The 15,703-nt window shown below is 38.9% G+C and overlaps 1 protein-coding gene across 2 annotated transcripts; it reads right to left on the bottom strand.

Moving 5' to 3' along the window:
• Positions 1-2,211: 2,211 nt before the first annotated feature.
• LOC139151488 (serine/arginine-rich splicing factor 2-like) lies at positions 2,212-8,299 on the bottom strand. Of its 2 annotated transcripts, XR_011556434.1 has the most exons (4): positions 7,977-8,299; positions 6,423-6,623; positions 5,604-6,068; positions 2,212-5,137 (listed from the first exon to the last, which is right to left on the bottom strand). XR_011556434.1 is itself a non-coding variant. In XM_070724320.1 (3 exons), the coding sequence occupies exons 1-3, from the start codon at positions 8,156-8,158 to the stop codon at positions 5,795-5,797; spliced, it is 657 nt and encodes a 218-aa protein (XP_070580421.1). In that variant the 5' UTR covers positions 8,159-8,299; the 3' UTR covers positions 5,192-5,794. The 2 variants fall into 2 exon arrangements, 1 of the variants encoding a protein (XP_070580421.1); XM_070724320.1 differs by lacking the exon at positions 2,212-5,137 and having other exon boundaries at positions 5,192-6,068.
• Positions 8,300-15,703: the final 7,404 nt, after the last annotated feature.

Genomic DNA, 15,703 nt, shown 5'->3' with positions numbered 1-15,703 from the left:
GTTGCCTTCTAAAAAATCAAGCCAAGGATGGCAGAAAAATTAAAATGTTTGCCAGTAGATATGAAGTAAAAAATAATGCACGGACTGTAAATACTTGGCATGCCCCATGAATATTATAAAATATCTTTAAAGCGCACACATTTTTGAGATCTTTCAATGTTGGTGCGCCCTTAAGGCACCTTATTTTCGTAACATCTTTCAATTTGAAACATTAAATAGCATTATTCCCTTGTTGTGCTCTGCAACAGTTTCTCATCACACCTTGAAAACTCAATACATCTTGTCTACATAACCTGCACTGGATTTACTGCCGTTTCAATTAATTGTTGTTATATTATGATGTGCCAGGTTTGTGATGACTTGTTATAAAAATAATTAGTTGTACATATAGTGTTTCTGGTACTAATACCAATATTGAATGTTTCTAGAACTACCCTTTTTTCAATTTCTAACAAGTCAACGTACAATAGTTGCAATGCAATGTGACAAGAGTTGAACAAGGGTGCAAGAATTTGTAATAATTAGACATACTAATAAATGTCTTATTGCAATAATAGTACCCTCAATTCATGATTTCTGTCTTTCAAAGCATGTTACAAGACACACCTGTCAATATCCAAATAGAAGCTGCTTTCCAAACTGAATAGCCATACCCTGAATTTGAACCAATATGTCACATAAACTTTTGAAACATTAGACACTTCTATAGCATATACATAATTATTATGTGGAAGCTGCATTTTGATTTCTTTTCATTGATTTGCATTTCTTTGCATTAAGTAATGAAACAAACAGAACTTTTCCAATTGGAATATTCACTTGTCTCTGTTTACAAGATAATAATGTAAAATCATTTCGTGACTCATACATATTGGTGAATTTTGTGCATGCATCATGCAACTTGAAACAAAAAAAAAGGAAAAGGATTTCGTATAACAGGGTGTTCATTTAGGTGTTTTCAGGACTTTGCTGACATGAGGGGAAGAGAATATCATATCCGGCATAGAAATAACTTTGACTATGTAGAAGACAATGGGATTTTGTTTTGTGTGTGTTGTTTTTTTTTAGGGGGGGGGGATGAGGAGACGGGAAGAGAGATTTCCTTGTGGAATATGGAGAAAACCACAGGGTGGGAGTACTAAAGGTGGTTGCAAAGTTATTTTTAATAACTTAAATAATTTAAACAGTATATTTACTTGCAAAAATACTTCGAGTTACGATAAAACACCTGAAATTATTTGTATCTTCCCATCGGTCGAGTAGTTTTCACATTTCACAGATCTGTCTCTGCATTGTCTGCCTAAAGCTGTGCGGCATCAGCACATTGGGCACACTTGTAAAATCTTGGAAGAGGACAAGCAGGCAACCTCAAAGTTGCAGAAGTTGACCAAGCCAGTTTATCAACAATATTCATAATCATAAATTTTTTTAACTTTTGTTATGATAAATGCCTTGTAGCCCTGTGGTAGTGACTGGAGAGCTTCAAGACTTGTGAACATGACTTTGCTTCATATTTGCATGGCATTCAACAGTTTCTGAGAACAGGTAGGGTTCATCAACAAGAAAGTCATGCAGCTGCAAGCAAGGCTCTTACTTCACCCTAGCTGGGATCTGGACAGGCAACTCGGCATCATTTTACAAGTGGTATAGCCACAACTGATGACGTCAAATCACCATACACAAAACACAGACTCCTTGTAATTATGGCACTGTGTATTGTGATTTGACTTCAGTTTGTGCCTATACCACTTGTGAAATGGTGCTGGCAACTCTGGCAGTGGCATTGTCCTGAAGCACCAGCAGTAACACAAAAAAAGCTGATTGGAACTGGTAGTAATCATCACTGCCATGGTTTAGCCCAAACCAATTGTTATCAAATGGGGGTGTGGACAAACTTCCAGGGAATCAGGGAAGAGTGCATCTAACAAGCAAGAAGAGCTTTGGTTTGTCATTTTAAAGTCTACCTTTTGTGCAAAATCATGAAAAAGCAAATTTTGGAAATATTACACACATCAATTCCACTGGAGTGCAGAACTGGCAAAATTCACCTTCACAAGTCTTTGGGTGTTGTCAAATCTTTCACTTGATCCACATTATCAAGAAACTTTCCAAAGGAATACCAAACACACTGCAATACAATACAATACAGGCACTTGTCTTTCATACACATTTACTCTCAAACCACATAACGAAGGCAAAACCAACAATGTATTTCTGTGAACTCGTTACTTTTTATTGGAAAGCCACTCTGGTTTCATGAATGAAAGGGAAAAGTTTGGTTATACGCAAAATATTCATGTACCATCCTCTGCTGAAGCTGTTCAACGTTTTCAAATCAGGATAGAGATTAGAATCATCAGACCAGTCACCATATCAATTCCACATTTCACGCTCTGTAAATACAAACACAAATGTTGATGTACATGATACCTATGGAGTATGATCCTACTTGCAGATACATCACACAATTTCAACGGTGTCATGATTTGGTACTGATTCTGTTTCTCTTGAGCTAAACATTCTAACATCAAACTATATTGACAAAATAATGGCTGAATATACTATGCCTTGTAAATATTCTCTGTCTGTATAGTGTATAGTTTTTGCTACAAATGATTAATTTTTATTACATCCTAACCTCTTGGACAATTGCTAGGAAATATTGAATTTGGTGTCTGTCATCCAAAAGAGCCAAACATATTTACAAAGCAAAACTATTGCATTGAAGCAAACCAATGAATGTCCAAATGTCTCTTACACCTACAATAAACAAGCCCTGTAACGGAGTTGCTCATGTAGAAATTTTACTTTAGAAGAGATGTTATAGATTTCTAAGGCATTGAAAATTGTCTACACAGAAGTTCTACTTGCAAAGGTCTTCCATTTATAGCTACAGATTGGATATTTCCTGATACTTGATAGGGATGGGGGGTTGTTAATAATTTAGACTTCACAAACTTCATGTCATCCTTCTACCTGGGAAGTATCCTACCCTCATCTAAAAGCATCAGTACGATAAATCCAAACATGCAAGTTACATGGAGAACTATCAAAATGTTTATACTAGTTTCACCAGTCCCCATGGTTGACAGACTTTTATTCGGAGGGGTATCTGGAATGATTGACACCATGTAATTCATCTGACAGTACTAAATCTGCCAGTCATGAAGAGCTTTCACATCATTTTCAATCTCTACCACAAAATCTTTCCATTGCTATCAGCACCACTTTGTGACAAGCTGCACAGGCCCACAAATCAAAGCTACAGCTTCCTGAGAAAACACAAAAACACTTTGGAGTTAGAATTGATAAACTGATAATCTGAAGGTCATACAAAGTCCACAGTCTTCATTAATAAGTCTTAGCATCCACCAGAAGACTGTAAAATGAAATTGAAGATAAATTGCCAAGTTACAAAATCAAAAATTTGCATACCACCGTCACAGGATGTCTGACATCAGGATTGGATCACGTGAATGCAGTCAGCCATGGATAAATTTTTCTGCAGCATTACTTACCGTACCTTTGTTCTTCAAGATCAAAGTTTGACCATATATACATGTACCATGTGAACCATGCAAAGTACCACATGGACTTCAGCAAGTGTCCAAAATCAACTTACCACATCACCACAATGGTGTCAAGTTCTGCAATCTTCTGGTTTATGGTCGAGCCATTACACAGTTGCCCTTACAATGACAAGTTTAACCTACAGCCTACCGGCTCCATGCTATACCAGTAACAGGCAATAGCATTGTTTACACGTAGGAATCTGTTGTTTTTAGTATGACACAAGAGTCCTGGATCTTTTCCAGGAAGAGGATTTCACTGGTTTTTACCATTGCATTGTGAGTACACATGCTGGTCAATTGATCTTGGTTTGACTGGACTAAAAACCGAGGTTGAAGAACAGGACAGCATGCTCTCTTAACAAATTACCATAACACATTTTATGCCACTGGTGTTTCTTTGGCATGTAACTCCTTACCATTGGCACAAATAAATGGACAACATCCATTTAAACATGTTAACAACCAGTACTGTGCATTTTTCAACCTCTCATGCAATCTTCCTTTAGAAAAAGATTGTTACTCATGCATGCATCTATTTACACACTTTTAAAATTCAGGTGCAGTTAAGATCAACTTGCTTCATCGAAAGTTTCCTGTAATATTGACTTTTACAGTAATTTGTTTACTGATAGTAGTTTGTCTCATAGCCAATACCGTTATCAGATTTGCATGCAACGACAACACATTGACCAAACCAGTCAAAAATTTCCAACAGAAATACTTCAGATGTTGTATCTTCCAGTCTGGTCTTTCACCGAATGCAATGATCATCCCCAAGTGTGCTGGTCTTTGGACACAAAGTGAACTGCTGGTTTGATCTCTAAAAATTGCCTATCCACGACCATTTAATGGTCTGAACTGCTACCTCATCAAAGCTCTCAGAGAACACAAAATACTTCTTTGAGGAGTGACAGAGAAATTATCATATTTCAAGTACAAAAAAAAAACTGCAAATGATCAGGTCAAAGTATAATTTGGATGTGTCCAGCCACACTAAACTCGCATGTGTTAAAGCCCAGCACACGTGAGACTACTATTTTGAATAATACTGTTGCAATTTGCTAATATAGTAAAGGCAAGCTGTTTTTTGTAATAATCTAAATTGGTGTTCCAACATTTGGGACTGGTTTCAAAACTGTTTTTGTTTCATAAAGCCAAACCAACGAAAATACAGGACCCATCCCACGTGACTTTGAACTGCATATTTTTGAACCTGAAAAGAAATTGCAGCATTTTTTTTCTTTTTTTTTCCTACAGGAACATCTTGTCTGCCGAACCCCTCTGCAAAGCAGGAACATAAAAGTGGTGTAGATTTCAGCTTTTTCTGGTATTCTGGTTACTGGAAGTTTTCAGTAAGTCCGAAAATTTTCTCCTGCAACTCTCTCTCTCTTTTCTCCCACTGAACTGCGTCAGAGAACAGGGCAACAGCAACCCAAGCTGAACAGCTTTTTTTCATGTCAGTAACAGGAGCACTGCCACCTCAACACTGCATTCAGCTATCAGCAACCAATGACAGACATGCTCTACTGCCTTTATGTGACAGCTTACAGAACAGCTTACTGCTCCTAATGGTAGGGGAAACAACAGTAAGGTATACATGTTAGTCTCCACACTCGCAATAAAAATCGTAAAAGCTTTATTACGGCCGCAAGTACAAAAAGTGGGGACAAAACAAGAAAACTCTTTTCACATGAACGAAGTATGGACTTATCACAATTGTTACATTTTCATCACCTGTGGGAAGACTTACATAAACAACGCATAAAGGAAACTTTTAATGTTCTACTCTAAAAAATGTTACGTGGCAGGCATTGTGTTCTTAGAGTTCCAGGTTGGAATGCAAACACTGGTACAGTTTGAAATTATCTTCTTTGCAAGTGAGGCAGTAGCCTACATAATTGGTACAATATGAAGTTATTACATGTATTAGCATATTACTACCATAAAATCCTAACCATGATATAATGTTCCTAACAATGAGAGTTTATAAATGACAAAGGTAGAGGGATGAATTGAAATTTGAAAATTAACCTTTTAATAATTTGGTCTACTGCTCAAGGCTATGCAACTGGCTGTGAACTTCAAGTCCTGAGTCCTGCATACTATATTCACATATCTCTCTGCACCTGAAAATAAAAGGCAACCGTCTTCTTCATGTTTGACAGTTGACTCCTTCCGCTGATGGTCAATCCACACTTTCATCTACACTAATCCATGCCATGTTACGGTGACCTTGATCGGGACTTTGACACTGATCTTGACTTGGAGCCACCCGGTGACTTCACTGGAGTGCAAGATTTGGAACGTGAACGTGAGAACGATTTCGGTGAGCGAGATGGACGTGGAGACCTGGATCTGGAACGAGACCTGCGTGGTGACCTTGACCTGCTACCACTGTTGCTACGACGATAATCACGGCTACGAGACCGGGATCTGCTGCGAGAATAGCGTCTGCTACGACGGACTGGAGATCGGGATCTTGACCTTGAATATGACCTGAAAGAAGCAAATACATCGTTATACTGTCAGATTTCAGACATTAACAACAGCTTCATATTACTGTTGCATGATGACATTACAATATTTATTTGGGTAAACACAGTGTGGTTCTTAAGCCATGGGGTTTTATTCTAGCAAACCCACCAAACTCATTGTTTCAAGTATCATTTTGGGGCAGAGCACCCAAAAGAATACGGAAACCTATGTCCTGGACATAAAACGAAAGAGTCTGGTGTATGTGATTTAAACCAAAGTGATAAATCTTATCTCGTTACAATTTAAGTCACTCCTACAAGGTGAAAAAGTATTGACTGTTCCAATAAACTTGAACAGAACTCATAAGAGACATACCTCGGACGACGTCTTCCGTAACTACTACCACCATATCCTCCTCCTCCACCACCACCTCCGTAGTATCTATTTCTTGGTGGCGGTCTGCGTGGATCTGAGGGCCTCCCATAACGAGCCATCTGTACTCTGAGTTCCCTACCATCTAATATGGCACCATCCATTGAATCCAACGCGTCTTCTGCATCTCGTTTATCATAGAATCTGAATGGAAGGACATTTTATGATAGATTTTATCACTGAGAATATTCTACATATTGCTAACCAAAGGCTGGTACAGACATCAGTAACCAACTGCTATCACCATCATTGGCAGCTGAGATTTTTTAGGTAACTTCCTCTTTGAGGTATTGTCTTCTTTCCACTGCACTGGTATTGCCAGTAGCATTGCCAGATTTGAGTGAACTGCCACGTTATCTTCAACTGACTACTCCACTGAAGACAAGAACAAACTGTTGTGGTGCTATCACGTTGAGACACAATTGAGAAGAAAAACATGACATTATGAAAAGATGCTGAATCTGCTGGTGTTTTTTAGCACAACAAGGTTGTATGATCACAGGGAGAGAATATGGAGAGCAGTTCTTGGAACAACACTATCAATAACGCATGACAATGAAATTACTGTCAAAGTTGTTGAATTCCTGAGTAACCAAAAAGCGTTTTCATTTTTTGATCGACTTGTAATCGTTGCACATATCTGGTACAATGAGAGGAAGCCATTTCATTCTTGTTATGTTTATAACAAATCGAGAGCCCAAAGCCAAGAGAGATTCACAAATGATAATTTTGTGTTCTTCAGCAAAACGAACATCGTAATCATTCACAGATATACTAGTTCACTGCAAAGTGTATTAACGACAGCAGCACTGTGTCGAACAACAGCAAAGGTCGGAAAGTTTCTGAAGTTTGGAAGTCGTACAAAGAAGGGGACGCCACGGAACTGAGTAAATGACGAGGGCTTCTTCACTTCCCGCAACCTGAACAAGGATTTTGTTATTTTTCATAACATGAATACATTACAACTTGTGTCTAACAGGTTTAAACACTGTCTGAACACGGTCACAAGGAGTCTCTTTTAGGGTTTCAAGCGAATCGAATCGACCTGCGAAATTCGTTCTGAGCAGTGAGCTGCATACTTCAAATGAACAATTCAAAAAGAGAACATAATTACAAAATGAAACATCAAATACTTGATTACTAGAAATAGCCCTTGCTGTTGTGATTGTCTAACATTCTCTGACCGAATCAATGAATTACTTGTCACAGCGCTGAAAGTAGACGTCATAACGTATATCCCGCCAAAATATTCATAATGCACTGTGATATGGCGCGGGTAGAATCACAGCATGCACCAACAATGGCTGCCTTGCCTGAAAGGCCGCCATGACACGAAGCCATGCGACGACGCAGCGTGGGTCAGACGAAAGTAAGACGTCGAAAATACAACTCTGTCTTCTGATAGCGTTACAGGGAGCATTCATTCCGAACAAAACCATCGTAAAATGGCATGATATCGGGTATAAAGAGATAAAGACTTGTTTTACATCTCGTTACCTCACAAACGCAAACCCTCGGCTTTCGCGGGTGAAGCGATCTCGTGGAATATAGACATCTCCGACATCGCCATACTTCTCGAAACAGCGTCGTAAATCGTCTGGGGTTGTTCGGTAAGTCAAATTGTCCACTTTAAGGGAATGCATTCCCTCTATTTCTGGCGGCCCACGGCTATAGCTCATAACGATCGTTTGAAGACGAGTAAACACCACAAGGAAACAACTTCAAGGCGTTTTCAGGCGATTACAGAGGAAAGGGACCACACTGTGGATGTCGAACACGCAGTACAAACGCTTCGGTTGAACGCTTGATTTATGCATGTTAGCATTAGCTGCCTATAGGGGGATCCCTCAAATTGAGTTTCCCCATTACAAAATTGCATTGATAGCGGGCGCTGCAGTCACATAAGCACTCACGGATGGCCAGACGGATGGCACATGTGCTACATGCGTTTTAATTAAATGTTTCAAGTTACATTGCAAAGGAAAAGTTCTCATTATTTCATGAAGAACCCACAGGACATTAAATGATAGACATTGTAAACTACAGTCGACATGCCTGAGACTCATGTAATGTAAAGACTTAATAGAATCCACGGTTTCACTTTACTTTTCACTTTTAATACTTTCTTATGTTCTTATGTTATTATCACTGGACAGTAAGCTTCGACCCGAATATTATATATATATATATATTATATGTATATATATATATGTATATATATATATATATATATATATATATATATATATATATATATATATATATATATATATAATATATATATATATATATATTATATAGTCAAGTAAGGAGCACACATACATAAGACCATCGACACCAAAAGTTAGTTACAAACATAGTCCGCTGTAACCCTCATGCTCAATCTTGTAATTTTTGCCTTACTGCACTCCTTGAGTGTGTTGTTGAGCAATAAAGTAAAGTAAAGTAATCTACAGTCCTTGTATTAGTTCCAGTCGGCATCTCTCTGTGCAAGATGCGAGGTTGATTAGTATTCATTTATGCAAAGTATATTAATAAGTGTTGTTTCAGTATGAAAATTCCATGCTGGCGATTCTCGATCAATGTGTAATGATTCATGTCCTCGCATCTTGCATTATTGTATAGTTGGCATTTACAGAGTATAACTGTGTGAGCCTGTTTTTCCAGGTGCAGCCAACGAACAATGCACTTTTAAAGGGGTCCTTAATATGATAAGATATATTGTACATGACAAGGAATGTGAACTGACTAATTTTAAGTCAAGAGGGTAATTAATTAGCTGTTCATAATTTGCCCTCCCACTGAAAATTTTTCGACTTACCCTGCCGCACTCAAAATTCATTTTTACCCGCTCCCCACATATTTTTGCCTGTTCCCCTCCCCACTGTGAACGTTTGAAGCTCCCCTGCCCTGTGGCGAAAGAAAAACTTGCCGGTTCCCCTGCCCTGGAAAAAATTCCCTTCGAAATTTTGTCATTCCATTTCCCCTGCCGACATGAAGCTACCGTGATAAAAAAACCTGTCGATTTTCCCCTGCCCTGAGAAAAAATTCCCCTGAAAATTAACATTCCCCTGCAGAAACATACTGCAGTGGCCTTCTATTTGGTTTCCATCTCGCAGTACATAGAGTGAGATGTTGGGTCAATCGATAGGCTAAGTAGTCTGAGTAACCTTTAAAAGGTACAAGTACTTGCCCTGTGTCCCCATCCCCAGAAACACCATGGCTGAAATTTCCCTGTCCCCGTTTTAAAAGTAGCTTCCCCTCTCCTCGGTTTTCGCCAAGCCCTGTCCCCAGGACAATCAATCAATATCTGCCCTGCCCGACAAAAAAAACTAAAATTTGCTCCCCTGCCACCTAAAAATATGTCCCCTGCCCTAGTAAAATTAAAATTTCCCCTGCCCTCAAAAAATGCTTCCGGAATAGCTTTTTCGATAGCTCCGTTGGCTGCACCTGTTTTTCTTCGAGATGGTTATTTTGAGATCAGGCAAAACAACCCACGCCTTTAAATGAGTGTAAGGGCAGAGTTCACTAGATCGTGCTTAGCATCTGCAAATGCTTGTAACTTTAAGGCTGCATTCACAAATAATGGTGAGGGGGACTTGAGAAATTAAGTGGGGATTTGAAAATTCCGGGAGGTAGTAGAGGAGCGACTTGAAGGTTTTGCTCTAGGTGTAAGAGGAATCTAAAAATGTTTTGGTTCCCTATATTTTTAAATTTTCAGTTCCCTCATTTGGTAGGTAATTCGATGAAAAATGACAAACATTTGACGTCGTCCAACAGTTCTAATGTTAGCAATTATTAAACTAATTTGGAATAATTTTATCGTATTTCATGAATTCCATTGAATTTTAAGAAAAAGAACAAGGAGATCTAGTAACAGGACAGAACTTAAAAAGCTGCAACTGTTGAAATTTTTTTCAATATTTCTATGCAATGTATCAAATACAGTTTCTTGCTGTCTCCTTACAGCATACGATATTCGATTTGTCGACAAAGCTTGTATATGTATTCAGACACTATTGTTGATAATTGAATTAGAGTCCACACTTGTCACTGATACGAATGCATACTACACACACACAGGTGTATTCGGGGCAGTTCAACATGCTATAGGGGTATGTAGTGTGCAGTCGATAAACAGAACAAAAATGTTCTCAAAATTTACAACTACTGCCCTACGACTGCCCCGGTGGTGGCAGTCCCCGGGTTGGTGGGTACCCATGCGCGTTACCAAATTCACGGAAAAGGGGGTGTTTTTCTTCAGTCATCTCGGAGATTCTAGGTCCGTGAAATCGAGAAAAAGGGGTACTTTTTCAGTGTAACCTCCGAGATTAGGGGTAGTCCTTTCATATAAATCTCCCTAGGACATTAAATCTGGCCTAGTCTCACTCACAAAGAAACGGATAAGGAAGATGATTGTGTATGAATGTGACTAAAATCAGGTGAGGACAAACATTTGTGATGTATGTACATGTATACAAAGTCAACCTCCAGGGTCAACCCTGGAAGTCAACATACTAACCTCCTAGATTTCGAAAATAAGGGTATGTTTTTTACAGCTAATTTCTCCCAGATTTGCCACAAATAGGGGGTGTTTTTCTCAGAAATATTCTAGGAAAGGGGGTACTTTTCAAACTTGGGTAACAAGCATGGGTACCCACCAACCCGGGGACTGCCACCGCCGGGACGACTGCCTGCGGGCAGTGTCACTGTCATTGCATACTGACAGTGACAGAGATAGCTCTGACACTGATGTAGCTGAAGAACAGTAATTGTGCCATATGACGCTCATGACATGTAGTGAACCATACTTATATACTAGATCAGGCCAGAGAGCATCACATGGTAGACAAGGAGACTTGACAGTTATAAGTAAACAATGGCCAAAGGGAAAATAGGTGTATCAATGTTCACAATATATGTGTTATGTAGGTCATTTCCCCCACACTCATCATGACCTGAGTTCAATTAGTCTAGAACATTCTCAAGGTCACTGCCCTTGATGACCTCACAACCTTGAATTCAATTAGTCATGTTTGGAATGTTCTGGAAAGTTGATTAGTTGTGTAAGGGAGATAATTTTAGAACAGTAATTAGCATGTCAATAAAAGTTCTAGATTGTTCTTATATGCCTTTATAAAAGGGACGTGCTCAGCTTCCAGTCAGACTTTTGGGATCGTGTCTCTTGTGTGTTACTAAACTCCAGCAGTAGTCATTCTCAAGACCTTCAAGACCTTCACTGCCAACGCTGGATTTATACTGTGGACTTTGTGCAGTTTCAAGCCTGCAAGCCAAAGGACTGTTCATTCATCCGACTGACTGTTACAACTCTGAGACTGGAGCTCTGCCGTCCCAGCTGAGATAAGTAGTCTGTACACTTTTAAAGCTTGTACTCTATCCCTGACTTAGCAATTAGTTTTATTTTCGTAATAAATTTTGTTTAAACGTTAACTGCTGAGTTCACCCTTTTGTTCGTTTTCTCTGCACGTAACAAAATTGGGGGCTCGTCCGGGATACGAATATTTTGAGCCGTTTGACAACATTTTGCCTGCCTTTTCAAAACTACTGTATACTGTGAACTCAGCGAAATTTAATCATGGCGGAATTTAAGCCAGACGAATTTATGGATGACCTTGATCAGGACACATTTAATTCCCTCAGAAAAGACAACCTCATAGCACTGGCCAATTTCCTTAAAGTAGATGTCAAAAGATCTATGCGCAAGCGAGAAATTCAATTCAAGATTGCAAAACATTTAGTTAATTCTGGCCATTTTGAAGAGTCTGCCTTAAAAGATTATGAGCCTGAGTCTTCCTTCGAACTCAAAAAATTAGAATTAGAAATTCAGGCAGATTTGGAGCTTAAAAAATTGGCATTAGAAAAAGAAAAAATACAAATGCAATTACAAATGAAAGAAAAAGAATTGCAAATGGAAGAAGAAGAAAGACAGAAAGAAAAGAAAGGCAGGAAAGATTAGAAATGGAAGAAAGACAGAAAGAGAGGGAACTGGAAATGAAAGAAAAAGAATTGCAAATGGAAGAAAGACAAAGGGAGAAAGAAAGAGAGGAAAAAGAAAAGGAAAGAGAATTAGCAGAACACCGACTGCAGTTAGAAATGAGACGTTTAGAGCTTGGAAAGTCAGGAAAATTCTTCCCTTCAGACAATTTTGACATCACTAAGCATTTCAGGTTAGTTCCCCCTTTCCAAGAAAAGGATGTTGATAAATATTTTCTCCATTTTGAGAAAATTGCTCAGAGTCTGAATTGGCCTAAGGAGTCCTGGTCTATGCTTTTGCAGAGTGCTTTGGTGGGTAAAGCCAGAGAAATTTACATTCAGTTGTCAGTAGAGCAGGCTTCAGATTATGATTCTGTGAAGGAATTAATTCTCAAGGGTTATGAGTTGGTGCCTGAAGCTTACCGTCAGAAATTTAGGGATTGTGAGAAGGTGAAAGATCAAACTTACGTTGAATTTGCTCGAACAAAAGAACAACTGTTTGACCGTTGGTGCTCTTCTGAAAAGGTCAGTCAGAATTATGACAAATTACGACAACTTGTTTTGATTGAGGAATTTAAAAGTGCATCCGGAGTGACATCAAGACGTTTATCAATGAACAAAAGGCAGATACATTAGAGGTTGCTGCACGTTTGGCCGATGATTATTCATTGACCCACAAATCTTCCTTTCTCAACAAACCATCCCAGTCCTTTTCATACAGAAACAATGCAGGTAAATTTAACTCCTCCTTTTCATCCAAGAATTTCTCAAAGGAGAGTAGGAAATCAAATGACAGCAGTTCACACAGTTCAAGTAACACTCCCACATCATCAGATCCCAAGTCTCAATCTCCTTCTGACAAACAGTTTGGTACACTTTCTTGTAATTATTGTAAGAAAGACGGCCATTTAATGTCAGAGTGTTTCAAATTGAAAAGAAAACGTGAAGGTCAAAGTGGTCAAAGTGGATCTAAGCCCACCGGCTTTATTTCTTCATCAACTCAATTAGAGTCTAATAATGTGTGTAACACATTTTCTGAGGTTAAACCCCTCTTATCCCCAATTAATGAGGTCAAGGTCAATTCTTCTCAAGATAGCATTATGGGTATTTTCGAACCATTTATTCATGATGGTTTTATATCACTTTCTAGTGATTTCTCTTCCGCTACCCCTGTCAAAATTTTAAGAGATACCGGGCTTCCCAGTCTCTTTTGTTGGCAGATACCCTGCCGTTTTCTGAAAAGTCATTTTCAGGTTCTAAAGTTCTTATTAAGGGGGTAGATTGTAATGACTACATTCCTGTTCCTCTCCATAATGTCTATTTGTCTTCCGACTTTGTTTCTGGACCTGTGACTTTAGGTATTACGTCTTCTTTGCTTTTGAAGGGATTCACCTTCCGCTTGGAAACGACCTTGCTTTGGAAAAGGTCATTACTAATCCACTTGTGACTGATAAACCTAGTTTAGATCAGGATCCAGAGCCAATTGAACAAGAGATACCCGATTTATTTCCTTCATGTGCCATTACTCGAGCCATGTCAAAGAAAACTTCTGAGAATCAAAATACTCTCAAAAATAATGTCACAGATGTTGACTTAAATGACACCTTTCTCAGTCAGGTGTTTGACACGGAGCATTCCGTTATCCCTCGTGGATTTGAAACTTCCAGTATTTGAAACTTCCAGTAAAACTTCTGCTGACCAAAGTCAGACATTTTCTAGATCAAATCTCATTGCAGAACAACACAAAGACCCAGATATTTGTCTTTGTTTGACAGGGTAGATGATGAAGTAAAACTTCAGATAGCTCTGTTTCCTATTATACAAAATCTGGTATTCTCATGCGTAAATGGAGACCTCCAGATGTCTTGGTTGATGACGACTGGGCTATAAAACATCAAATTGTGGTTCCAAAGCCCTATCGTGCTGAAATATTGCGCCTGGCCCATGAAACGCCCTGGGCTGGTCACTTAGGAGTCAGGAAAACTTATCATAAAATTCTCAGTCACTTTTATGGCCTAATCTCAGGCAGGATGTAGCACATTTCTGTAAAACTTGTCACACATGTCAAATGGTAGGAAAGCCAAATCAGACCATTCCAAAGGCCCCTTTACAACCAATTCCTGCATTTCAAGAACCATTTAGTAGGATACTAATAGACTGTGTTGGGCCCTTACCAAAAACAAGATCAGGAAATGAGTACATGCTGACAATAATGTGTACATCAACTCGGTTCCCAGAAGCCATACCACTGAGAAATATAAAGACAAAGACTATAGTGAGAGCTTTAGTCAAATTTTTCACTTTATTTGGCCTCCCTAAATGTGTCCAGTCCGATCAAGGCTCCAACTTTATGTCTGGTATTTTCAACAAGTAATGGATCAGCTAGGCATTAAACAGTATAGGTCATCCGCCTATCATCCAGAAAGTCAGGGTGCTCTTGAGCGATTTCATCAAACTTTGAAAAACATGATTAGGACCTACTGTTTTGACACAGAGAAGCAGTGGGATGAAGGAATTCATTTTTGCTCTTTGCTGTTAGAGAGTCAATTCAGGAGTCTCTTGGTTTTAGCCCATTTGAGCTTGTATTTGGACATACAGTCCGTGGCCCACTTAAGCTCGTTAAAGAGAAATTCCTATCAGACGATGATGATTGTCTGAATATTTTGCAATATGTGTCAGATTTTCGTACTGAAACTCTCTAAAGCATGTGAATTAGCCAGAGAAAATCTTGAGTCATCTCAGCAGTCAATGAAACCAGATATGATAAAAGCACCTCAAAACGGAAGTTTGAACCAGGTCAAAAAGTTCTGTTCTACTTCCAATTCCTGGCAAACCACTCCATGCTCGTTACTTTGGGCCATATCTAATTGATAAGAAATTGAGTGATTTAAATTACATCATAACAACACCTGACAGGCGAAAACAAAAACAGCTATGTCACATAAATATGCTTAAGCCATATTGGATAGGGATAATCCTACTATAACTCAGCCTGTCAGTGCAGTCAGTTCAAACCATTATGAAGATAGTGATACTGAAACTGACTTGAGTGAAAAATACTCTAAACTCAAAGCTGGGCTCGGTCAAGCTTCAGAACTCAGAAATCCTGGAGAAGCTGGAGTCTACAAAGTTGGCACACCTCCAGCCAGAACAACAACAACAGGTGAAAGAACTGCTCCATGAATATAAACACCTGTTTCAAGATGTTCCAATGAGGACAACGTCATCTA

Source organism: Ptychodera flava, chromosome 15 (assembly GCF_041260155.1).
Source record: "Ptychodera flava strain L36383 chromosome 15, AS_Pfla_20210202, whole genome shotgun sequence".
NCBI lineage: Eukaryota > Metazoa > Hemichordata > Enteropneusta > Ptychoderidae > Ptychodera > Ptychodera flava.
This window is presented reverse-complemented; position numbering and strand designations above follow the sequence as displayed.